Source organism: Procambarus clarkii, chromosome 38, assembly GCF_040958095.1.
Source record: "Procambarus clarkii isolate CNS0578487 chromosome 38, FALCON_Pclarkii_2.0, whole genome shotgun sequence".
Taxonomy (NCBI): Eukaryota; Metazoa; Arthropoda; class Malacostraca; order Decapoda; family Cambaridae; genus Procambarus; species Procambarus clarkii.
The window spans coordinates 32455463-32482047 of NC_091187.1; the positions used below are offsets into that span (position 1 = coordinate 32455463).

A 26585-nucleotide genomic window follows, 5' to 3' on the forward strand; every position below is an offset into this window, starting at 1 on the left:
AAGAAAGGAGATAGATCAATTGCGTCAAACTATCGGCCAATTAGCCTAACGTCTATTGTGGGAAAGTTACTTGAATCAATAATTGGAAATACAATTCGTCTCCATCTTGACAAACATAAATTAATAAATGAGTCGCAACATGGTTTTACAAATGGCCGTTCATGTTTAACAAATTTGCTAACTTTTTATTCCAGCATAGTTGAGGCAGTTGATAGTGGTAAGGATTGTGATGTTGTGTACCTTGACTTTAGCAAAGCTTTTGATACAGTGCCACATGAAAGACTAATTAAAAAAATAGAAGCTCATGGTATTGGTTGTGCTATATTAACTTGGATTAGGGCATGGCTATTCCAAAGGAAACAAAGAGTTAGTATAAATGGGGTTAAGTCAGAGTGGGATAATGTTGTTAGTGGAGTACCTCAGAGCTCTGTCCTGGGACCTCTGTTGTTTATAATATATATAAATGATTTAGATTCAGGTTTGAGTAGCAACATTTGCAAATTTGCCGATGATACGAAAATCGGTAGGGAAATTAATTCGGAGGAGGACTCACTATCACTTCAAGTTGATCTAGATAGGGTTTTGAAATGGTCAAATGATTGGCAAATGCAGTTTAATGCTGATAAATGTAAAGTTCTGAGGCTAGGTAATGATGATAGAGTTACAAGATACGAGCTAGATGGTGTTGAGATTGCGAAGTCGGATTGCGAAAGGGATCTGGGAGTTATAAGAACATAAGAACAAAGGTAACTGCAGAAGGCCTATTGGCCCATACGAGGCAGCTCCTATTCTATAACCACCCAATCCCACTCATATACTTGTCCAACCCGTGCTTGAAACAATCGAGGGACCCCACCTCCACAATGTTACGCGGCAATTGGTTCCACAAATCAACAACCCTGTTACTGAACCAGTATTTACCCAAGTCTTTCCTAAATCTAAACTTATCCAATTTATATCCATTGTTTCGTGTTCTGTCCTGTGTTGATACTTTTAATACCCTATTAATATCCCCCCGGTTATGTCCATTCATCCACTTGTAAACCTCTATCATGTCACCCCTAACTCTTCGCCTTTCCAGTGAATGCAACTTAAGCTTTGTTAATCTTTCTTCATATGAAAGATTTCTAATTTGGGGAATTAACTTAGTCATCCTACGCTGGACACGTTCAAGTGAATTTATATCCATTCTATAATATGGCGACCAAAACTGAACTGCATAATCTAAATGGGGCCTAACTAGAGCAAGATATAGCTTGAGAACCACACCAGGTGTCTTGTTACTAACGCTGCGATTAATAAATCCAAGTGTCCGATTTGCCTTATTACGAACATTTATGCATTGATCCTTTTGTTTTAAATTCTTACTAATCATAACTCCCAGATCCCTTTCGCAATCCGACTTCGCAATCACAACACCATCTAGCTCGTATCTTGTAACTCTATCATCATTACCTAACCTCAGAACTTTACATTTATCAGCATTAAACTGCATCTGCCAATCCTTTGACCATTTCAAAACCCTATCTAGATCAACTTGAAGTGATAGTGAGTCCTCCTCCGAATTAATTTCCCTACCGATTTTCGTATCATCGGCAAATTTGCAAATGTTGCTACTCAAACCTGAATCTAAATCATTTATATATATTATAAACAACAGAGGTCCCAGGACAGAGCCTTGAGGCACTCCACTTACAACATTTTCCCACTCTGACTTGATTCCATTTATACTAACTCTCTGTTTCCTTTGGTATAGCCATGCCCTAATCCAGCTTAATATAGCACCCCCAATACCATGAGACTCTATTTTTTTAATCAGTCTTTCATGTGGCACTGTATCAAAAGCTTTGCTAAAGTCAAGGTATACAACATCGCAATCCTTACCACTATCAACTGCCTCAACAATGCTAGAATAAAAAGATAACAAATTTGTTAAACATGAACGGCCATTTATAAAACCATGTTGCGACTCAATTATTAATTTATGTTTTTCAAGATGAAGACGAATTTTATTTGCTATTATAGATTCGAGTAACTTTCCCACAATAGACGTTAGGCTAATTGGTCGATAGTTAGACGCAAGTGATCTATCTCCTTTCTTAAAAACTGGTATCACATTAGCAACTTTCCAAAACTCTGGCACTCTGCCTGACTCTATTGATTTATTAAATATGGTTGACAGTGGGTCACAAAGCTCCTCTTTGCATTCTTTAAGCACCCTGGCAAACACTTCATCCGGCCCTGGGGATTTGTTTGGTTTGAGTTTTACTATTTGTTTAAGAACATCCTCCCTGGTAACTGCTAAACTCGTCAACCTGTCCTCGTCCCCACCCACATAGACTTGTTCGGCTGAAGGCATATTGTTAAGTTCCTCTTTAGTAAATACAGATACAAAATATTTATTAAAAATACTACTCATCTCTTCATCACTATCTGTTATTTGACCTGTCTCAGTTTTTAATGGACCTATCCTTTCCCTAGTCTTAGTACGATATAACTGAAAAAACCCTTTAGGATTTGTCTTTGCTTGCCCTGCTATGCGAACTTCATAGTTTCTTTTTGCTTTCCTTATCTCTTTTTTAACATTTCTAACCAGTTGTACGAATTCCTGTTCTAAAGTGACCTCCCCATTTTTAATCCTTTTGTACCAAGCTCTCTTTTTACCTATAAGGTTCTTCAAATTCTTTGTTATCCACTTTGGGTCATTAGTATTCGATCTATTCAATTTGTATGGTATACTACGTTCCTGTGCTTTGTTTAGAATATTCTTAAATAAGTTATATATTGAATCCACATCGAAATCCCCATTTAAGTCACCTATCGCTGGGTTCATGTCTCGCTCCAAGACCGGCCCACACCCCATACCCAAGACTTTCCAATCAATTTGACCCAAACAATTTCTTAGGCTATTAAAATCAGCTTTTCGAAAATCTGGCACTTTAACAGAATTTTCTCCTACTGGTCTATTCCATTCTATGCTAAATCTGATTTCTTTGTGATCACTGCTCCCTAGCTCACTCCCTATTTCGATGTCATTAATTTGCGTTTCCCTGTTAGTTAACACTAAATCTAAAATATTATTTTCCCGTGTTGGTTCCTTAATGTGTTGCGTAAGAAAGCAATCGTCAATTAATTCTAGAAAATCTTCTGCTTCACTATTCCCTGTTTTGTTCAACCAGTTTATTCCGCTAAAATTAAAGTCACCCATGACATAAATACTGTTAGATCTAGATGCTCTAGATATTTCATCCCATAGATGCTTTGCTTCCATTCTGTCTAAATTTGGTGGCCTATATATTACTCCTATTATAATATTATTAGCTTTTTCGTTTAATTCAATCCAAATAGTTTCTGTGTGTGGCTCTGTTTTGATTCCCTCTTTGAGACTACATTTCAAATTGTCCCTAACATATATGGCTACTCCACCTCCTCGTCTAATATATCTATCTGTGTGAAATAGTTTAAATCCATATATTTGATATTCAGCTAATAGTTCTCTATTTTCTACATTCATCCACGTTTCGGTAAGTGCAATAATATCTATTTTTTCTGTGCAGACAAGAGCATTTAATTCGTTAATTTTATTTCTTAGACTTCTACTGTTAGTGTAATATACCCTAAGTGAATTGTTATTTTGCGGACCTTCTCTTTCCCTGATCGTTTTGCCAATTCCTTTCTCCCACAAACACATACTTTTATTACCTCCTTCCTCCAAATCAATTCCCATACCTCTATCTACTAACAGTTTAAACCCAAACAAACACCTCTAACCACTTCTTCTAACGAGTTCGCAACAGCAACAACCCCAGCTCTCGATAGATGCACCCCATCACGAGCATACATTTCATTTCTTCCATAGAAGTGTTCCCAGTTGTCTATGAAAGATATTGCATTTGATTTGCAATATCTTTCCAGCCGGCAATTGACACCAAGTGCCCTCGATATCCATTCATTTCCCACTCCCTTTCTTGGAAGAATGCCACATATGATCGGGATTCCTCCCTTGCTCCTAACTAACTCTATGGCTGTTTTATACCTCTGAATCAGTTCCTCACTCCTAACTCGACCAACATCATTTCCTCCCACGCTAATGCAAATAATGGGATTGTTCCCATTACCAGCCATAATATCATTCATGTTGTTTATAATATCACCAATGCCAGCTCCGGGATAGCAAACCCTTAACCTGTTCCCCCTATCTCTAGCACAAAACGTTCTATCCAAATACCTTATCTGGGAATCTCCCACAACTAATGTTTGCTTAGGTACTTCCTTTACTTTATGATTAGTAAGAATTTAAAACAAAAGGATCAATGCATGAATGTTCGTAATAAGGCGAATAAGACACTGGGATTTATTAATCGAAGCGTTAGTAACAAGACACCTGGTGTGGTTCTTAAGCTATATCTTGCTCTAGTTAGGCCCCATTTAGATTATGCAGTTCAGTTTTGGTCGCCGTATTATTGAATGGATATAAATTTACTTGCACGTGTCCAACGTAGGAAGACTAAGTTAATTCCCCAAATTCGAAATCTTTCATATGAAGAAAGATTAACAAAGCTTAAGTTGCATTCACTGGAAAGGCGAAGAGTTAGGGGTGACATGATTGAGGTTTACAAGTGGATGAATGGACATAACAGGGGGGATATTAATAGGGTATTAAAAATATCAACACAAGACAGAACACGAAACAATGGGTATAAATTGGATAAGTTTAGATTTAGGAAAGACTTGGGTAAATACTGGTTCAGTAACAGGGTTGTTGATTTGTGGAACCAATTGCCGCGTAACGTGGTGGAGGTGGTGTCCCTTGATTGTTTCAAGCGCGGGTTGGACAAGTATATGAGTGGGATTGGGTGGTTATAGAATAGGAGCTGCCTCGTATGGGCCAATAGGCCTTCTGTAGTTACCTTTGTTCTTATGTTCTTATGGTTATAGACAGGAGCTGCCTCGTATGGGCCAATAGGCCTTAAGCAGTTATCTTTGTTCTTATGTTCTTATATAATCCATCTAGTTACCTACATCAAAGATGCTATGGATTTTTTAGTAATATTATACCAATTAAGTGCATAATATATTACATTGATAACAGTTTGACTTTCCCAGGACTTCATTGTGGATGTGATAAGAACATAAGAACATAAGAACAAAGGTAACTGCAGAAGGCCTATTGGCCCATACGAGGCAGCTCCTATTCTATAACCACCCAAACCCACACATATACTTGTCCAACCCGTGCTTGAAACAATCGAGGGACCTCTCCTCCACAATGTTACGCGGCAATTGGTTCCACAAATCAACAACCCTGTTACTGAACCAGTATTTACCCAAGTCTTTCCTAAATCTAAACTTATCCAATTTATACCCATTGTTTCGTGTTCTGTCCTGTGTTGATACTTTTAATACCCTATTAATATCCCCCCGGTTATGTCCATTCATCCACTTGTAAACCTCTATCATGTCACCCCTAACTCTTCGCCTTTCCAGTGAATGCAACTTAAGCTTTGTTAATCTTTCTTCATATGAAAGATTTCTAATTTGGGGAATTAACTTAGTCATCCTACGCTGGACACGTTCAAGTGAATTTGTATCCATTCTATAATATGGCGACCAAAACTGAACTGCATAATCTAAATGGGGCCTAACTAGAGCAAGATATAGCTTGAGAACCACACCAGGTGTCTTGTTACTAACGCTGCGATTAATAAATCCAAGTGTCCGATTTGCCTTATTACGTACATTTATGCATTGATCCTTTTGTTTTAAATTCTTACTAATCATAACTCCCAGATCCCTTTCGCAATCCGACTTCGCAATCACAACACCATCTAGCTCGTATCTTGTAACTCTATCATCATTACCTAACCTCAGAACTTTACATTTATCAGCATTAAACTGCATCTGCCAACCCTTTGACCACCTCAAAACCCTATCCAGATCAACTTGAAGTGATAGTGAGTCCTCCTCCGAATTAATTTCCCTACCGATTTTCGTATCATCGGCAAATTTGCAAATGTTGCTACTCAAACCTGAATCTAAATCATTTATATATATTATAAACAACAGAGGTCCCAGGACAGAGCCTTGAGGCACTCCACTTACAACATTTTCCCACTCTGACTTGATTCCATTTATACTAACTCTCTGTTTCCTTTGGTATAGCCATGCCCTAATCCAGCTTAATATAGCACCCCCAATACCATGAGACTATCTTTTTAATCAGTCTTTCATGTGGCACTGTATCAAAAGCTTTGCTAAAGTCAAGGTATACAACATCGCAATCCTTACCACTATCAACTGCCTCAACAATGCTAGAATAAAAAGATAACAAATTTGTTAAACATGAACGGCCATTTATAAAACCATGTTGCGACTCAATTATTAATTTATGTTTTTCAAGATGAAGACGAATTTTATTTGCTATTATAGATTCGAGTAACTTTCCCACAATAGACGTTAGGCTAATTGGTCGATAGTTAGACGCAAGTGATCTATCTCCTTTCTTAAAAACTGGTATCACATTAGCAACTTTCCAAAACTCTGGCACTCTGCCTGACTCTATTGATTTATTAAATATGGTTGACAGTGGGTCACAAAGCTCCTCTTTGCATTCTTTAAGCACCCTGGCAAACACTTCATCCGGCCCTGGGGATTTGTTTGGTTTGAGTTTTACTATTTGTTTAAGAACATCCTCCCTGGTAACTGCTAAACTCGTCAACCTGTCCTCGTCCCCACCCACATAGACTTGTTCGGCTGAAGGCATATTGTTAAGTTCCTCTTTAGTAAATACAGATACAAAATATTTATTAAAAATACTACTCATCTCTTCATCACTATCTGTTATTTGACCTGTCTCAGTTTTTAATGGACCTATCCTTTCCCTAGTCTTAGTACGATATAACTGAAAAAACCCTTTAGGATTTGTCTTTGCTTGCCCTGCTATGCGAACTTCATAGTTTCTTTTTGCTTTCCTTATCTCTTTTTTAACATTTCTAACCAGTTGTATGAATTCCTGTTCTAAAGTGACCTCCCCATCATTGGATGGGGAGGTCATCTCTCCCAGTGATGAGATTCTAGGAAACAATTCTTACATAAATTATTAAACATTTAACTATACAATGTCGACCATAGTACTTACTAGATTGCCTAAAAATATTTCCATACCTACAAAACATATGACAAACACTTCAACAAAACTTAACATAATAACAATGGGAACACAACATAGCAAATATTGTGTCATATAAAGAAATAATAGCATGCATTATGAGAACCTTCAGCTCCAGGGGGATGGGATCCCATCACAATGGTTGTACTATTCAAATCACTTCAAGGATGCCGTCTTGATGATTGAAAAATCATTACTAGTGTTTGAGATAAAACAATCAATGCAGATGTCAATTTTCGCTCTCGCGCACTCTCCATTGTCCTGTTCATAAATGGGCGTGTCTGCCGACAGTGTTGGCTACTCCGTTGTTTCCCTAATCACATCTGTATTTTCTGCCCCCTCCTGGAGACTGGCATCAACGTGAAACTTGGTGCAGCCTTTTAACTCGTTTGTCTGTCGAAGAGCCCGCATGGCTCCTGTCTCATCTTACTCTTTGTACCCTGTGGTGCTGGTAAGCCAATCCTGCCTGTTTTTTATGGCTGGGTTCCTAACTACCTTGGAGTTATCCACAATGAACTTGTCGACACCTTCGCCAAGTAGGCCAATTGTTCTCCCAACATTCCCCGGAGAGTGCTTCCTTATTCAAATTTGTATCTAGTTTTTCGTTCTGTAATCCAGGAACATTGGCCGGGTCGTTGGGCAGACATAAACGGCTTTACTCTGAAAGTGACATTTACCTATGGCCTTCTTTCCACCTTATTAGATAACGGGAAACGGTTTTGGCTATCTTTAGACGATTTCGGGGCTTTAGCGTCCCCGCGGTCCGGTCCTCGACCAGGCCTCCTTTTTGTTACACACCACTAGGAAGCAGCCCGAAGCAGCTATCTACCTCCCAGGTACCTATTTACTGCTAGGTAACAGGGCCATCAGGGTGAAAAACATTCTGCCCATTTGTCTCCGCCTCCACCGGGGATCAAACCCGGAACCTCAGGAATACGAATCCTGAGCACTGTCCACCCAGCTGCAGGCTAGGTTGCATGTTGGCCACACTTTTTTATTTTATTGAGGCATAACAAATTACATAAAAATTCATAAATATAACATCAAAGCAAAAGAACACAAGTGCCTCAGCAACCAAAACTAAACAAACAAAGAAAAACGAAAACATAAGAACATAAGAACATAAGAACAAAGGTAACTGCAGAAGGCCTATTGGCCCATACGAGGCAGCTCCTATTCTATAACCACCCAATCCCACTCATATACTTGTCCAACCCGTGCTTGAAACAATCGAGGGACCCCACCTCCACAATGTTACGCGGCAATTGGTTCCACAAATCAACAACCCTGTTACTGAACCAGTATTTACCCAAGTCTTTCCTAAATCTAAACTTATCCAATTTATATCCATTGTTTCGTGTTCTGTCCTGTGTTGATACTTTTAATACCCTATTAATATCCCCCCGGTTATGTCCATTCATCCACTTGTAAACCTCTATCATGTCACCCCTAACTCTTCGCCTTTCCAGTGAATGCAACTTAAGCTTTGTTAATCTTTCTTCATATGAAAGATTTCTAATTTGGGGAATTAACTTAGTCATCCTACGCTGGACACGTTCAAGTGAATTTATATCCATTCTATAATATGGCGACCAAAACTGAACTGCATAATCTAAATGGGGCCTAACTAGAGCAAGATATAGCTTGAGAACCACACCAGGTGTCTTGTTACTAACGCTGCGATTAATAAATCCAAGTGTCCGATTTGCCTTATTACGAACATTTATGCATTGATCCTTTTGTTTTAAATTCTTACTAATCATAACTCCCAGATCCCTTTCGCAATCCGACTTCGCAATCACAACACCATCTAGCTCGTATCTTGTAACTCTATCATCATTACCTAACCTCAGAACTTTACATTTATCAGCATTAAACTGCATCTGCCAATCCTTTGACCATTTCAAAACCCTATCTAGATCAACTTGAAGTGATAGTGAGTCCTCCTCCGAATTAATTTCCCTACCGATTTTCGTATCATCGGCAAATTTGCAAATGTTGCTACTCAAACCTGAATCTAAATCATTTATATATATTATAAACAACAGAGGTCCCAGGACAGAGCCTTGAGGCACTCCACTTACAACATTTTCCCACTCTGACTTGATTCCATTTATACTAACTCTCTGTTTCCTTTGGTATAGCCATGCCCTAATCCAGCTTAATATAGCACCCCCAATACCATGAGACTATTTTTTTAATCAGTCTTTCATGTGGCACTGTATCAAAAGCTTTGCTAAAGTCAAGGTATACAACATCGCAATCCTTACCACTATCAACTGCCTCAACAATGCTAGAATAAAAAGATAACAAATTTGTTAAACATGAACGGCCATTTATAAAACCATGTTGCGACTCAATTATTAATTTATGTTTTTCAAGATGAAGACGAATTTTATTTGCTATTATAGATTCGAGTAACTTTCCCACAATAGACGTTAGGCTAATTGGTCGATAGTTAGACGCAAGTGATCTATCTCCTTTCTTAAAAACTGGTATCACATTAGCAACTTTCCAAAACTCTGGCACTCTGCCTGACTCTATTGATTTATTAAATATGGTTGACAGTGGGTCACAAAGCTCCTCTTTGCATTCTTTAAGCACCCTAGCAAACACTTCATCCGGCCCTGGGGATTTGTTTGGTTTGAGTTTTACTATTTGTTTAAGAACATCCTCCCTGGTAACTGCTAAACTCGTCAACCTGTCCTCGTCCCTACCCACATAGACTTGTTCGGCTGAAGGCATATTGTTAAGTTCCTCTTTAGTAAATACAGATACAAAATATTTATTAAAAATACTACTCATCTCTTCATCACTATCTGTTATTTGACCTGTCTCAGTTTTTAATGGACCTATCCTTTCCCTAGTCTTAGTACGATATAACTGAAAAAAACCCTTTAGGATTTGTCTTTGCTTGCCCTGCTATGCGAACTTCATAGTTTCTTTTTGCTTTCCTTATCTCTTTTTTAACATTTCTAACCAGTTGTACGAATTCCTGTTCTAAAGTGACCTCCCCATTTTTAATCCTTTTGTACCAAGCTCTCTTTTTACCTATAAGGTTCTTCAAATTCTTTGTTATCCACTTTGGGTCATTAGTATACGATCTATTCAATTTGTATGGTATACTACGTTCCTGTGCTTTGTTTAGAATATTCTTAAATAAGTTATATATTGAATCCACATCGAAATCCCCATTTAAGTCACCTATCGCTGGGTTCATGTCTCGCTCCAAGACCGGCCCACACCCCATACCCAAGCCTTTCCAATCAATTTGACCCAAAAAATTTCTTAGGCTATTAAAATCAGCTTTTCGAAAATCTGGCACTTTAACAGAATTTTCTCCTACTGGTCTATTCCATTCTATGCTAAATCTGATTTCTTTGTGATCACTGCTTCCTAGCTCACTCCCTATTTCGATGTCATTAATTTGCGTTTCCCTGTTAGTTAACACTAAATCTAAAATATTATTTTCCCGTGTTGGTTCCTTAATGTGTTGCGTAAGAAAGCAATCGTCAATTAATTCTAGAAAATCTTCTGCTTCACTATTCCCTGTTTTGTTCAACCAGTTTATTCCGCTAAAATTAAAGTCACCCATGACATAAATACTGTTAGATCTAGATGCTCTAGATATTTCATCCCATAGATGCTTTGCTTCCATTCTGTCTAAATTTGGTGGCCTATATATTACTCCTATTATAATATTATTAGCTTTTTCGTTTAATTCAATCCAAATAGTTTCTGTGTGTGGCTCTGTTTTGATTCCCTCTTTGAGACTACATTTCAAATTATCCCTAACATATATGGCTACTCCACCTCCTCGTCTAATATATCTATCTGTGTGAAATAGTTTAAATCCATATATTTGATATTCAGCTAATAGTTCTCTATTTTCTACATTCATCCACGTTTCGGTAAGTGCAATAATATCTATTTTTTCTGTGCAGACAAGAGCATTTAATTCGTTAATTTTATTTCTTAGACTTCTACTGTTAGTGTAATATACCCTAAGTGAATTGTTATTTTGCGGACCTTCTCTTTCCCTGATCGTTTTGCCAATTCCTTTCTCCCACAAACACATACTTTTATTACCTCCTTCCTCCAAATCAATTCCCATACCTCTATCTACTAACAGTTTAAACCCAAACAAACACCTCTAACCACTTCTTCTAGCGAGTTCGCAACAGCAACAACCCCAGCTCTCGATAGATGCTCCCCATCACGAGCATACATTTCATTTCTTCCATAGAAGTGTTCCCAGTTGTCTATGAAAGATATTGCATTTGATTTGCAATATCTTTCCAGCCGGCAATTGACACCAAGTGCCCTCGATATCCATTCATTTCCCACTCCCTTTCTTGGAAGAATGCCACATATGATCGGGATTCCTCCCTTGCTCCTAACTAACTCTATGGCTGTTTTATACCTCTGAATCAGTTCCTCACTCCTGACTCGACCAACATCATTTCCTCCCACGCTAATGCAAATAATGGGATTGTTCCCATTACCAGCCATAATATCATTCATGTTGTTTATAATATCACCAATGCCAGCTCCGGGATAGCAAACCCTTAACCTGTTCCCCCTATCTCTAGCACAAAACGTTCTATCCAAATACCTTATCTGGGAATCTCCCACAACTAATGTTTGCTTAGGTACTTCATTTACTTTCTGAGGGGCCTGCGCTTCCTTTCTCTTCGTTGCTTTCCCTTTTGCGCGATCCACAGTCTCTCCACAGCACTCGTCCTCCAAAACGTCAAATGAATTTGAAGTTGCTATGGCGTTTGAAGGCGGCTTTATCAAAGTCTTCTTAAGGCCCCTGTCTTTCGCAACTCTCCAAGACGAGGTCCCTTTACTGCTGGTCTCCTCCTTCGTTACTTCTCGTTGTTTTTTAAGCTGACGCACCTCCTCCCGCAGAGAGTCCAACTCTGACCTCAGGGCTCCCACTAGAGTCACCAGGTCCTTAACTACAACTTCCATATTGCTATGATAATATAACAACACTCAGGAGCTCCGGTTAACACAACCTCTCACTGTGACTTCACCTGACCGACTGAACATGTGAACTACCTGTAAATATAGTGCATAAACAAAAAGTGATCACCACCAAGACCGGGTGTGCCAATCAGAACACATGACCAAAACAAGCAATAGAAACATCAGCACATAGAACAAGACGGAGAAAAAACAGAAACGTGAGAACCCAATACACAAATAAAAAAAACAAAAATGCACAAAATAAATCAACAAAAACAGAATAAGGGCACCGAAGCACAAAAAAAAAGCACCTATCAAAGCAAAAAACAAACACCACACTCACAGCAACGAGCCCAATAATCCACATATTTCTCAGGAAACTGTTGCAAAGATACTCGTCAAGTATCAGTTGCAGCCCATCCCGCATCCACCATCGCAACCGGGGCGACAACCTTCCATCCCGGGGGAACCAGCAACCAGGGACATAACTGACACTAACAAACAGGGAACTCTGCCTCTACGCCGCCACCTGCCGCCACCACGGGGAAACCCGCCCACAGACCCTCTGCATGACCCGCCACAAAATCAACATCAGCCACAGGAGCTGCAGGCACCCCACCAGAATGACCTTCACCACCCTTACCTGTATCATAAGAACATAAGAACAAAGGCAACTGCAGAAGGCCTATTGGCCCATACGAGGCAGCTCCTATTTATAACCACCCAATCCCACTCACATGTCCAACCCATGCTTGAAAAAATCGAGGGACCCCACCTCCACAATGTTACGCGGCAATTGGTTCCACAAATCAACAACCCTGTTACTGAACCAGTATTTACCCAAGTCTTTCCTAAATCTAAACTTAACCAATTTATACCCATTATTTCGTGTTCTATCTTGTGTTGATACTTTTAATACCCTATTAATATCCCCTTTGTTATGTCCATTCACCCACTTGTAAACCTCTATCATGTCACCCCTAACTCTTCGCCTTTCCAGTGAATGCAACTTAAGCTTTGTTAATCTTTCTTCATATGAAAGATTTCTAATGTGGGGAATTAACTTAGTCATCCTACGCTGGACACATTCAAGTGAATTTATATCCATTCTATAATATGGCGACCAAAACTGAACTGCATAATCTAAATGGGGCCTAACTAGAGCAAGATATAGCTTGAGAACCACACCAGGTGTCTTGTTACTAACGCTGCGATTAATAAATCCAAGTGTCCGATTTGCCTTATTACGAACATTAATGCATTGATCCTTTTGTTTTAAATTCTTACTAATCATAACTCCCAGATCCCTTTCGCAATCCGACTTCGCAATCTCAACACCATCTAGCTCGTATCTTGTAACTGTCATCATTACCTAACCTCAGAACTTTACATTTATCAGCATTAAACTGTATCTGCCAATCCTTTGACCATTTCAAAACCCTATCTAGATAACTTGAAGTGATAGTGAGTCCTCCTCCGAATTAATTTCCTTACCGATTTTCGTATCATTGGCAAATTTGCAAATGTTGCTACTAAAACCTGAATCTAAATCATTTATATATATTATAAACAACAGAGGTCCCAGGACAGAGCCTTGAGGCACTCCACTTACAGTTTACAGGCTCAGTTTTGATTCCCTCTTTGAGACTACATTTCAAATTGTCCCTAACACATATATTAGACGAGGAGGTGGAGTAGCCATATCTGTGTGAAATAGTTTATATCCATTTATTTGATATTAAGCTAATAGTTCTCTTTTTTTCTACATTCATCCACGTTTCGGCAAGTGCAATAATATCTATTTTTTCTGTGCAGACAAGAACATTTAATTGGTTAATTTTATTTCTTAGACTTCTACTGTTAGTGTAATATACCCTAAGTGAATTGTTATTGAGGCCCTTCTCTTTCTTTGATCATTTTGCCAATTCCTTTCTCCCACAAGTAAGTAAGTAAGTAATTATCAAAAGAAGGCACCAAACCGGGAAGGCTATGTAGCACCATCAAATGCGCAAAATAATCAGAGGGCGCTAAATATCACCAAGGATGCCAATACGAGACCAAAAACGCATAAGGCGAACGATATCAAAAGTATCCGAGTCACCTAGAATTCTATTGAGGGACAGGTGACCGCGAGGGGCGTTCGGAAAGCAAGACACACGCCCGTCCTGGAAGTCAGGACATTCAAGAAGGACATGCACAACCGTAAGAGGGACAATGCAACTAGGACAATAAGGGGCAGGGCGGCGCTCCATCAAGTGACCATGGGTTAAGCGAGTATGGCCAATACGCAATCTCGCCAGAGCTGTTTCCCACCGCCGGTTACGGTGGAAGGACGGCCACGAGGAAACAACATTTAAGAGTACGTAGCTTGTTACCAGTAAGAGACAACCAAGAAGCCTGCCAACGGGCAAGGACTGAGGAATCGATAACCGGGTAAAAGTCGAAATACGGAATGCCTTTACGAGAGAAGGGACAAGAGCGGACAGCTTCCTTGGCGGCAGCATCCGCACGCTCATTTAAAGACACACCAATATGGCTGGGAACCCAACAAAACTCAACCGACTTAAATTTACTGTGAACAAGAAACAGCCAATGCTGGATCTCGACGACTACTGGATGAACCGGATTAAAGGACCCGAGAGCCATGAGGGCACTACGAGAGTCAACAACAACTACAAAGGAGGACTGACAACGAGAAAGCAGGAGACGAAGAGCATAGTGAATAGCATAAAGTTCCGCTGTAAAGATGCTAGTCTCCGGAGGTAAGCGACACATATAAGTGCGATCAGGAAAAACAAGAGTAGCCAACACCGTCCGCTGACTTAGACCCATCGGTGAAGACAGAAACGGAGCGGGAGTGAGAAGAAAAGTGCTCATGGAAAAGGCGTTTTAGTACCGTAGGAGGGGTAAAAGCTTTAGTGATACGGGTCAAGGAAGTATAAAACCGCGGAAGAGGGACTCTCCACGGGGGCAAAGAAGGAACAACACGAGGAGAAACAGAAATACGAACGGAAGAGAATCCTGGAGGCGAGATAACCGGACAAAGAGGGAGGTGGTGAAGAGGAACAGGACCAGCAGGAGGGGTAAAAGTTAAAGCACGACAGAGGCGAGAGGAAGGATGTTGTAAAGACCGCGCAAGATAGCGAAGACAGTAAGAACATAAGAACATAAGAACAAAGGTAACTGCAGAAGGCCTATTGGCCCATACGAGGCAGCTCCTATTCTATAACCACCCAATCCCACTCATATACTTGTCCAACCCGTGCTTGAAACAATCGAGGGACCCCACCTCCACAATGTTACGCGGCAATTGGTTCCACAAATCAACAACCCTGTTACTGAACCAGTATTTACCCAAGTCTTTCCTAAATCTAAACTTATCCAATTTATATCCATTGTTTCGTGTTCTGTCCTGTGTTGATACTTTTAATACCCTATTAATATCCCCCCGGTTATGTCCATTCATCCACTTGTAAACCTCTATCATGTCACCCCTAACTCTTCGCCTTTCCAGTGAATGCAACTTAAGCTTTGTTAATCTTTCTTCATATGAAAGATTTCTAATTTGGGGAATTAACTTAGTCATCCTACGCTGGACACGTTCAAGTGAATTTATATCCATTCTATAATATGGCGACCAAAACTGAACTGCATAATCTAAATGGGGCCTAACTAGAGCAAGATATAGCTTGAGAACCACACCAGGTGTCTTGTTACTAACGCTGCGATTAATAAATCCAAGTGTCCGATTTGCCTTATTACGAACATTTATGCATTGATCCTTTTGTTTTAAATTCTTACTAATCATAACTCCCAGATCCCTTTCGCAATCCGACTTCGCAATCACAACACCATCTAGCTCGTATCTTGTAACTCTATCATCATTACCTAACCTCAGAACTTTACATTTATCAGCATTAAACTGCATCTGCCAATCCTTTGACCATTTCAAAACCCTATCTAGATCAACTTGAAGTGATAGTGAGTCCTCCTCCGAATTAATTTCCCTACCGATTTTCGTATCATCGGCAAATTTGCAAATGTTGCTACTCAAACCTGAATCTAAATCATTTATATATATTATAAACAACAGAGGTCCCAGGACAGAGCCTTGAGGCACTCCACTTACAACATTTTCCCACTCTGACTTGATTCCATTTATACTAACTCTCTGTTTCCTTTGGTATAGCCATGCCCTAATCCAGCTTAATATAGCACCCCCAATACCATGAGACTCTATTTTTTTAATCAGTCTTTCATGTGGCACTGTATCAAAAGCTTTGCTAAAGTCAAGGTATACAACATCGCAATCCTTACCACTATCAACTGCCTCAACAATGCTAGAATAAAAAGATAACAAATTTGTTAAACATGAACGGCCATTTATAAAACCATGTTGCGACTCAATTATTAATTTATGTTTTTCAAGATGAAGACGAATTTTATTTGCTATTATAGATTCGAGTAACTTTCCCACAATAGACGTTAGGCTAATTGGTCGATAGTTAGACGCAAGTGATCTATCTCCTTTCTTAAAAACTGGTACCACATTAGCAACTTTCCAAAACTCTGGCACTCTGCCTGACTCTATTGATTTATTAAATATGGTTGACAGTGGGTCACAAAGCTCCTCTTTGCATTCTTTAAGCACCCTAGCAAACACTTCATCCGGCCCTGGGGATTTGTTTGGTTTGAGTTTTACTATTTGTTTAAGAACATCCTCCCTGGTAACTGCTAAACTCGTCAACCTGTCCTCGTCCCCACCCACATAGACTTGTTCGGCTGAAGGCATATTGTTAAGTTCCTCTTTAGTAAATACAGATACAAAATATTTATTAAAAATACTACTCATCTCTTCATCACTATCTGTTATTTGACCTGTCTCAGTTTTTAATGGACCTATCCTTTCCCTAGTCTTAGTACGATATAACTGAAAAAAACCCTTTAGGATTTGTCTTTGCTTGCCCTGCTATGCGAACTTCATAGTTTCTTTTTGCTTTCCTTATCTCTTTTTTAACATTTCTAACCAGTTGTACGAATTCCTGTTCTAAAGTGACCTCCCCATTTTTAATCCTTTTGTACCAAGCTCTCTTTTTACCTATAAGGTTCTTCAAATTCTTTGTTATCCACTTTGGGTCATTAGTATACGATCTATTCAATTTGTATGGTATACTACGTTCCTGTGCTTTGTTTAGAATATTCTTAAATAAGTTATATATTGAATCCACATCGAAATCCCCATTTAAGTCACCTAACGCTGGGTTCATGTCTCGCTCCAAGACCGGCCCACTCCCCATACACAAGCCTTTCCAATCAATTTGACCCAAAAAATTTCTTAGGCTATTAAAATCAGCTTTTCGAAAATCTGGCACTTTAACAGAATTTTCTCCTACTGGTCTATTCCATTCTATGCTAAATCTGATTTCTTTGTGATCACTGCTCCCTAGCTCACTCCCTATTTCGATGTCATTAATTTGCGTTTCCCTGTTAGTTAACACTAAATCTAAAATATTATTTTCCCGTGTTGGTTCCTTAATGTGTTGCGTAAGAAAGCAATCGTCAATTAATTCTAGAAAATCTTCTGCTTCACTATTCCCTGTTTTGTTCAACCAGTTTATTCCGCTAAAATTAAAGTCACCCATGACATAAATACTGTTAGATCTAGATGCTCTAGATATTTCATCCCATAGATGCTTTGCTTCCATTCTGTCTAAATTTGGTGGCCTATATATTACTCCTATTATAATATTATTAGCTTTTTCGTTTAATTCAATCCAAATAGTTTCTGTGTGTGGCTCTGTTTTGATTCCCTCTTTGAGACTACATTTCAAATTGTCCCTAACATATATGGCTACTCCACCTCCTCGTCTAATATATCTATCTGTGTGAAATAGTTTAAATCCATATATTTGATAATCAGCTAATAGTTCTCTATTTTCTACATTCATCCACGTTTCGGTAAGTGCAATAATATCTATTTTTTCTGTGCAGACAAGAGCATTTAATTCGTTAATTTTATTTCTTAGACTTCTACTGTTAGTGTAATATACCCTAAGTGAATTGTTATTTTGCGGACCTTCTCTTTCCCTGATCGTTTTGCCAATTCCTTTCTCCCACAAACACATACTTTTATTACCTCCTTCCTCACAATCAATTCCCATACCTCTATCTACTAACAGTTTAAACCCAAACAAACACCTCTAACCACTTCTTCTAACGAGTTCGCAACAGCAACAACCCCAGCTCTCGATAGATGCACCCCATCACGAGCATACATTTCATTTCTTCCATAGAAGTGTTCCCAGTTGTCTATGAAAGATATTGCATTTGATTTGCAATATCTTTCCAGCCGGCAATTGACACCAAGTGCCCTCGATATCCATTCATTTCCTACTCCCTTTCTTGGAAGAATGCCACATATGATCGGGATTCCTCCCTTGCTCCTAACTAACTCTATGGCTGTTTTATACCTCTGAATCAGTTCCTCACTCCTGACTCGACCAACATCATTTCCTCCCACGCTAATGCAAATAATGGGATTGTTCCCATTACCAGCCATAATATCATTCATGTTGTTTATAATATCACCAATGCCAGCTCCGGGATAGCAAACCCTTAACCTGTTCCCCCTATCTCTAGCACAAAACGTTCTATCCAAATACCTTATCTGGGAATCTCCCACAACTAATGTTTGCTTAGGTACTTCCTTTACTTTCTGAGGGGCCTGCGCTTCCTTTCTCTTCGTTGCTTTCCCTTTTGCGCGATCCACAGTCTCTCCACAGCACTCGTCCTCCAAAACGTCAAATGAATTTGAAGTTGCTATGGCGTTTGAAGGCGGCTTTATCAAAGTCTTCTTAAGGCCCCTGTCTTTCGCAACTCTCCAAGACGAGGTCCCTTTACTGCTGGTCTCCTCCTTCGTTACTTCTCGTTGTTTTTTAAGCTGACGCACCTCCTCCCGCAGAGAGTCCAACTCTGTCCTCAGGGCTCCCACTAGAGTCACCAACTTACCCGCTATCTTGCGGATACGCTTCCAGATCTGGGCCAGAGGAGTTTCGGACGTAATTGTTGAGACATAAGATGCCCAACATTCACGTTTAGCCATACGGATGGCCCTACGGGCCACCACAATCGCTTTCCGAAAGAAAAGAAAAGAATCGGTCGTCTGCCTACGGCGGTGCCTCTTCCAGGCTGCACGCTTACAGCTGGCAGTCCGAGCACAGTCCGCATTCCACCAGGGAACGCACTTCCGTGGACCCCGAGAGGAAGAGCGAGGGATAGAGCGGAGGGCAGCGTTGAAGACTCATGAAAAAGAAGGAGAGCGCAAGAGAGAGGCAGAAGGGAGAGGTCAGAGAGAGTAGCACTGAGGGAAAATAGGGTCCAGTCCGCCTTGGCAAACTGCCACCTAGGGAAAGAGGGAAGGGCGAAAAGAGAAAAAGGAAACAAGGATGGGGAAATGATCACTTCCATGGAGGTCATCAAGAACCTGCCACGTGAAATCTAAGTAAAGGGAAGAAGAGCAGAGAGAAAGATCAAGACAAGAAAAGGTGCGAGTCCGAGAGTCCAAATGAGTGGGCTCACCAGAATTCAGAAGAGACAGGGAAGAAGAGAGGAGAAACGGCTCAAGAAGGCGACCCCGGGTATTCGTCAGAACGTCACCCGAAAGAGAATGACGACAATTTAAGTCACCCAGCAGGAGCACAGGCTCCGGCAAGGAGTCTAGGTGGTGTTTCAAATCAGGAAGAGAAAGCGGGACACTCGGGGGGAGATAAATGGAACAAACTGTACCATTTCCCCACAAAGATACGAACAGCAGAACAATGGAGAGGCGAAGGAAAAAGTAAAGGAACAAAGGGAACATCAGCACGAATCAAAAGAGCAGAAGAATTCGAATCCCCAACGGCTGGGGGGGGAGGGGAAGAGAAAGGAATAGCCACGAAAACGACCAGGACGAGCACCAAGCATCGGCTCCTGGAGACAGACACAAAGGGGCGAAAACCGCGAAATCAGACGTTGGAGTTCAAGGAAATTGGCGTAATAACCTCGAACGTTCCATTGAAGAATGGACAACGACGAGAAGAGAAAGGACAAAAACAGAGAACAAGGAAGAAACAAAGGCGAAAGAGCAACAGAGCACGTTAAAGAATGTCAGGGTCGGGATCAGGGTCAGCAAAATCAGGGTTAGGGGGGCATGGCACCAAGCATCGGCTCCTGGAGACAGACACAAAGGGGCGAAAACCGCGAAATCAGACGTTGGAGTTCAAGGAAATTGGCGTAATAACCTCGAACGTTCCATTGAAGAATGGACAACGACGAGAAGAGAAAGGACAAAAACAGAACAAGGAAGAAACAAAGGCGAAAGAGCAACAGAGCACGTTAAAGAATGTCAGGGTCGGGATCAGGGTCAGCAAAATCAGGGTTAGGGGGGCATGGGAAAACTTAGCAAAGACGGAGGGATGGAAACGGGAGAACAGATCAGAGGTGGGCGGGCGGGGTCCGGAGGAGGAGGAGGAGGAGGAGGAAGAGGAGGAGACAACGGAGAGGAGCAGGCAAGGACAGCAGCAGGAAGAGGAGGGGTAGAAAGAGGGGAGCGTACCTCAGCAAGGGCAGCAACTGAGAGGGAAGCGGGGGCTAAAGAAACCTCCATAGCAGGAACAGGGGGCGCAACCACCGAAATGGGAGGAGAAGGAGCGAGTGAGGCAGAAGTAGGGGCCGAGGAAGAAAGCGAAACCTTCTTACCCGCCGGGGAGGAGGAAGGAGTGGAGCCAGGTTTACGCTTCTGACGTAAAGAGACAGGTGTCCCAGCAACCACGTACTGGGCAACGGATTCTAGCGTCTCAACAGAAGCTGAACGAGAGCACACATGACGGCCGTTTGGAGAGCAATGGACATCAGCCCGCACCGACAGGCGGCGGGGAGAGTCAAGAGACGGAGGGGAAGGATGGGAAGGAGGAACGGAGGGAGACGAGGAAGAAGACACAGGAGACACGACAGACCGGGTAGAAGGAAGGGGAACTCCAGATAAAGGACCAGGAGGAGGATCCTTCGGGAGAGAACCCAAAGGAACGGAGGAGGGGGCAGTGGTCGCATCAGGGTCCAAGGCCCGAAAACGGTTGCGAGTCTGAGGAAGGCGGGAAGGACGAGGAGAGGAAGAGGGCAACACGCGAGCATAAGAGATATTAGCATAAGGCGGGAGCCAGCGAACCTGGCGTCTCGCCTGAGGAAACGATAAACGCTCCCAGTGCTTCAAGTTGAGGACAGGTGCCTCAAGCTTATAATGGACACACGCACGAGAGAAGGTAGGATGGGCCTCACCGCAGTTGAGGCAACGAGCCTGGGGAGAAGTGCACTCCGACTTAGAGTGACCCTGGAAGGGTCCTACCATCAAAGTTAATCTTCACAACCCGGAGGGGTTGACGGCGACTACCACGAGGGGGACGAGTAAACGTGTCCACCTGGAGAATAGAATTTCTCTGGGCAGCAAGGATATGTCGAATATCGTCGTGGCAGTCGCGCAGGTCCCGAACACCGGTCGCAACATGGGGCGGGAGCAAAATAGTGCCAACACTGGCATTCAACTGAGCGTTCTTCGATACCCGAGCAGGGGTCTCGCCAAGGCAGGATAAGGCAGCCAAGCGGGAAACAGCATCCTGAGAAGGAGCAGCAACGACACGTGTACCGAGACGAGTGGGGTTGAAAGTAATGGAGGCATCCACGGAATCAATGAGATGTCGATGGAGGGAGAAATCGTCAGGAGGCGCAGAATCAAGAGGAAGGAGATCAAAATATTTGGCCCACGAAGCGGGACCAAACAAGGCTTGATAGGTAGCAGAACTGGAAGAAATCGAGCGAGGGCGGCCGTGACGAGGACGGCGGTGAGAACCCCCAGAGAGGGGTTAAAAGGCGCAGTAGTTACAACTAGAGAAGGAGCCGCGCCAGGGGACGAGGTAGTCACCACTGGGGGCTTGAAGCTCGACCCAACCACAGAGGAGGGAGGGGAGCCAGGGGAAGGAGTCAGAGAGGCCAAAGGAAGAGCAAGGCCGGGGCCCAATGCAGTGGAGGCTACAGAGCCCGGTCTTCCAACACGGACTGACTCGGGGGCTTGGTCGCCCACCCCACGAGCCTGAGAAGGTAAACCAGAAACAGCCGAAACAGGGGTCATCATCATTACGAAAAGAAGAATTCAGTCACGAATGTGCCCCCACACCCACCATGGAGCCACAATTAGAGGCAGGTCACCCAACAAGAAGCTATCGCCGATCTTGCCGGGTCCTCCTAGGGGTGCGTCGTGAGTATATGCCCCACAAACGCCACCTTAAGAAACTGACAGTCCGTCGAGATCGGGTTCAGTGACGAAAGGGGGATTGACAATAAAAGGTTCCCCTCGCTCTCGACGTCGGGTACTACAGTTCTACGGGTGCAAGAGTATGCCTCCTCAAGAACCCGGGCGTCAAAATAGAAGAAGTCCAAGGGAAGAACCAGAACAAGCAAAAGGTCGGCAGGAAACGGCAAGCAGATAGGAGAAGGGGGGGGGGGAGAAAAACGAAACAGAAGGAAAAGGAAAAGGTGCCCAGCAGAATTGGAGAGGACGGCAGCAAGAGCACAAGGCTAGAAAAGGACAGGACTGTCCCAAGGAGCATCACACTCCGGCAGCCGCCCACTAAGCCCCCACACGGCGACAACAAGCTGAGCGGGGAGGGGCTTCCCGGCAGTCGTTCACATGGCCTACACTGCCAGCAGAATTTGCAGCCTGGTACCCCAATAAGCTGAACCAGAGGCACGTACAAGGCTGGCCAGTGTTGAAAATCCTCAAAGGATTATGTTGTTTGTTTTGTTATGTTATGTTTATCGTACATTAAATATTATACCCCTTTGAGTAACAGAAAGAGCTTTGTACTGCCTAACTGCCTTTTTATAGGAAAGTGAGGTGGAAACTCCTAAAGAGCTGCTCAGCTCTTCCTCTTCTGCTCATTACTATCCAGATCCCCAAATCTAGACATTTCCGGTGTATTAGAGCATTAATAGACATACTTGTCCAATGAAATAGTCATCTTCCCAACCCCCCTCACCCTCAGAACAAGAACTTTTCTGGGAAGTAATTATTAAAAGGAGGCACCAATCAGGAGAGACCAGCACCATCTGTGTCACTGGATATTCAAAAGGCACTACTTATCACCGAGGCTGTGCAAAAGTGCTTAAGGCGAGCTATGTTTGAATCATTAAGGATTCTATTGAGGGACAAATGACCATAAGAATTTACTGGTTAGAGTGACAAATGTTCTGGAAAGTTGGGACATTCAACAAGGATATGCACGACCAATGTGGAACAATGCAGTTTGAATTGAGGAAGGGAGTCTTCAGTTAAGTTCCATAGAGTTTAGCAGATATGGCCAATGCGTTACGTAACCAGAGCCGTTTTCCAATGACAATTAAGGTGGAAGCAGGCAGGCCAAGGGGACAAGCTTCCTGTAAGAACACCGTTAACCGCTTCATACGACTGCCAATGGCCTCGGTCCGGGGAATGAATGATTTGCATAAAGTGGTACAGAGAAGGACTTCAGGAAATAGTTCAAGTGCAGATTGATTCTAGCGGCAGTATCCGTGCTCTATTCAAGAGAACAACTGAATAAGGCTGGGAACCTAGCTAAACAACCGTCTTCAATCTGCTGGAGAACAGAAAGTCAAAATTTTATTTCACCTATCTGCAAAGATAACCATTAATGAAAAAAAAATAATAATGCGGCAAGTTAACTGAAGATGCTAGCATCCAGGGTAGGTGGGTTAGACGTTTGGTCCGTAAAGGTAATGGCGTAGCCAATATCAGACCAATATCAGCAACATAATGTGCGCGCGAAGATAAATCTTCAAGTCTAAGGGAATGGTTATCCGCTAGATTTGTACCCAACGACTGAAGTGGTGTGCACACCCAGCATTGGTTATCACCCTATGTAAGGGCACAAGTACTTCGTAGCTCAAGATCAGTGTTCATATAAGTAGTTCAGATATAATGTGTGGCGACATATGATGCCTGGTTATACTGGCAGTATACACCACTTTTATAACCATTGATGTCTCATGCCGACAATCTTCGCAGAGGAGCGTAGGTCAGCGAGATCACCGATGACATGACAGTCCCAAACGGTTCTGTTAACCTTTCCTCCTACGGCCAGCGACATCACATACGCCCATAGTTTACCTAATCACATGCTTGTAAATTATGTAAAGCACACTGCTACCCCTTCTGCCTAAGGATATTGCCTCAAGTTTATTTTTATTTTGCCGATAGGAGTTAAATGCTATTAATGCGTTTGGGGAAGACTGCCACTGCTTTAAACAACTTAGTGAGAACAGGTTGCCTTGCAGTCTGGCCAACACTACAGTGCTGACCTCGCCAGCAGGTAGGCGTCTGCAAACTGATAGCACTCTAATCTATACCCAGACTAACAACTCAAGTTCGCCACATTGACATTATCCCCTTTGTCTGACCAACACCCCCCCCCCCCCCCACCACACACACTTTTCTACAATAGATCAAACGTGTTTGTACGACGGGCGCTGTAGACAAATTACTTTAGAGAGAAAACAAAGTGTGTGTTCAGTATTTATATTACTACAAATCAGATCTTTTATTAAAGATTTTTACTCTAGACAAAATGAATCAATAGGATTAAAAGCTTACTGCCATTAGTTATAATATTACAATAATGAGAACAAATGGAGAATAACTATTGAACATAGAAGCGTGGAGCCTCACAGATGACGCGCCTCAGGTGGAAACAGGAAGAGTCGTGCCAAGTGACACCATCGTTATACTGGTTGTTTAGCACCGCCAGACAGTCCTCGTTGCCTTCATCGTTGTCTGGCTGTGGTAGTCCTCGCCTGGGGAAGACAAGTGGTACTCAAGGCAATGATCATTACCAATCAACACCACGAGTGTGGTTTACAGTCAACAAACCAGTTCTCACCTGCCGGTACTAGACCAGTTAGAGTAGGGAGAGGAAGTGCCAGATAACCACGACCTCGAGTTACGTTTGTTGCCGCTCGTCCAGATGTCGCTGATGTAGTCTGAAATATACCATTTCATTACATCCAAGTTAGCGACTCCAGGCCAAGTTAAACTCCAAGATCAGCTTGTCAACTTACGTGCAATCATGAACCTGGAGATTAATTCTTGCTTCCTGAGACTTTCAATACTGACGGCCTGGAAGCCGTTGCCAAGGCCAGAGCAGTAATAGGTTGCTTGCTCCCAGGTGTAGAGTCTACCAGAGTCGTGACACCATGAGAAGTGATACGCTCTGCCGTCCTCTACCTCGTCAACCTGACAAGTTGGAACACTCATTAAGTGGAAGTTCATTTTAAGCACCATTTAACCTTAAAACTGCCATATGGAAGGAAAATATCTCATCTTACCAGGGGTTTAGCAGCATGGTTGCATAGAGGTGAAGTTGGATGGAAGGTAAAGGGAGGCAATAGTGGAGATACTTGTTGAGGCTGAGGAATGAAGGCCCGAGGCTGGCTTGGTAGTTGTGGCTGAATAAACACAGGTTGTTGGGGTGGTAGTTGTGGGAAGGGTTGCTGGGGTTGAGGAGGTTGGGTGGGGCCGCCTTCAGATACCAAGAGGTTGCCAGTTGAGGTAACGAATAACCTGTCAACAGTGACTCCCAAGATGGTGGGAGCAGCGTCGTTCCTAATGAAGTACTGGGCCCAGGATGGCATCACTGCCGCCGCAATCACCAGAAATATTATGACGCTCATCTGTAACGACATTTAAAAATATTACAAAATTCATTGCAATTGTAGCTGCAAAAGGAGAAGTTCAGTGGGACAGAAAAGTTTAACACTGACAACTATTGTTAAGTTACATGACAAGTGAACAAGACATGTCTTCCTTTTTGAAGTCTAGGTACATATACATTGTAAACATACAATGTATATGTACCTTGAATCTACTAATATATTAGATAATTTAAAGATTTGGGTAGTGTAGTTTCACAAAGAAAAACCGACATAGAAAATTAATTATTAATTAATAATCACTTTAATGCGCTCTGTACCCGTGAAAAAAAAACCTGCGCATTGTGCGCGCAGCGTTTTTTCTCTTGAGCGTAAACACCAAACGGCGTGTAATCTTTTCACTCTCCTGACACCAATTCTCGAGCTACGTATTTCCTTTTGGTATCAATGTGTTAGCAATAAAATTCTCTAAAAGATCATATGTAAAATGTAACCAAAGCATTAGCTATTCCACCACGAAATAAATAAAAACGTAGATCACACGCTGTGACGCCCAAACAGCAACAAAATGTTCATACTCTTGTTTGTTGTCAGCTCCACATTAGTCCTACAGCGTTAACTTTTATATCACTGAACTCAATAAAATTCTCTACAGACATGCATATAAATGTAGAATCATGATCGCGGCCAACACAAGAGTGTGTGAAGTGGG

At 41.9% G+C, this 26585-nt stretch overlaps 1 protein-coding gene and 1 long non-coding RNA gene across 3 annotated transcripts in view; one reads left to right on the top strand and one right to left on the bottom strand.

Annotated features, from left to right (window-relative positions):
- The window catches only part of LOC123748449 (uncharacterized), a 579862-nt gene that overhangs the window by 548070 nt on the left and 5207 nt on the right, over positions 1–26585 (bottom strand). Inside the window, exons 2-5 of one of the 2 annotated variants that reach the window (XM_069337905.1) lie at positions 25550–25894; positions 25283–25457; positions 25105–25204; positions 24730–25018 (exon numbers count right to left, since the gene is read on the bottom strand). In XM_069337905.1, coding sequence (XP_069194006.1) covers positions 24865–25018; positions 25105–25204; positions 25283–25457; positions 25550–25894 — 774 coding nt within the window. In that variant the 3' untranslated portion in view covers positions 24730–24864. Of the gene's footprint in view, positions 1–24729; positions 25019–25104; positions 25205–25282; positions 25458–25549; positions 25895–26585 lie in introns of those variants that run through there. The other variant, XM_069337906.1, reaches the window with a different exon arrangement.
- LOC138372422 (uncharacterized) overlaps positions 25633–26585 on the top strand; it is a 28509-nt gene continuing 27556 nt past the window's right edge. The window contains exon 1 of the long non-coding RNA XR_011230861.1: positions 25633–25728. This is a non-coding gene — a long non-coding RNA (uncharacterized lncRNA). The remainder of the gene's footprint in view (positions 25729–26585) is intronic.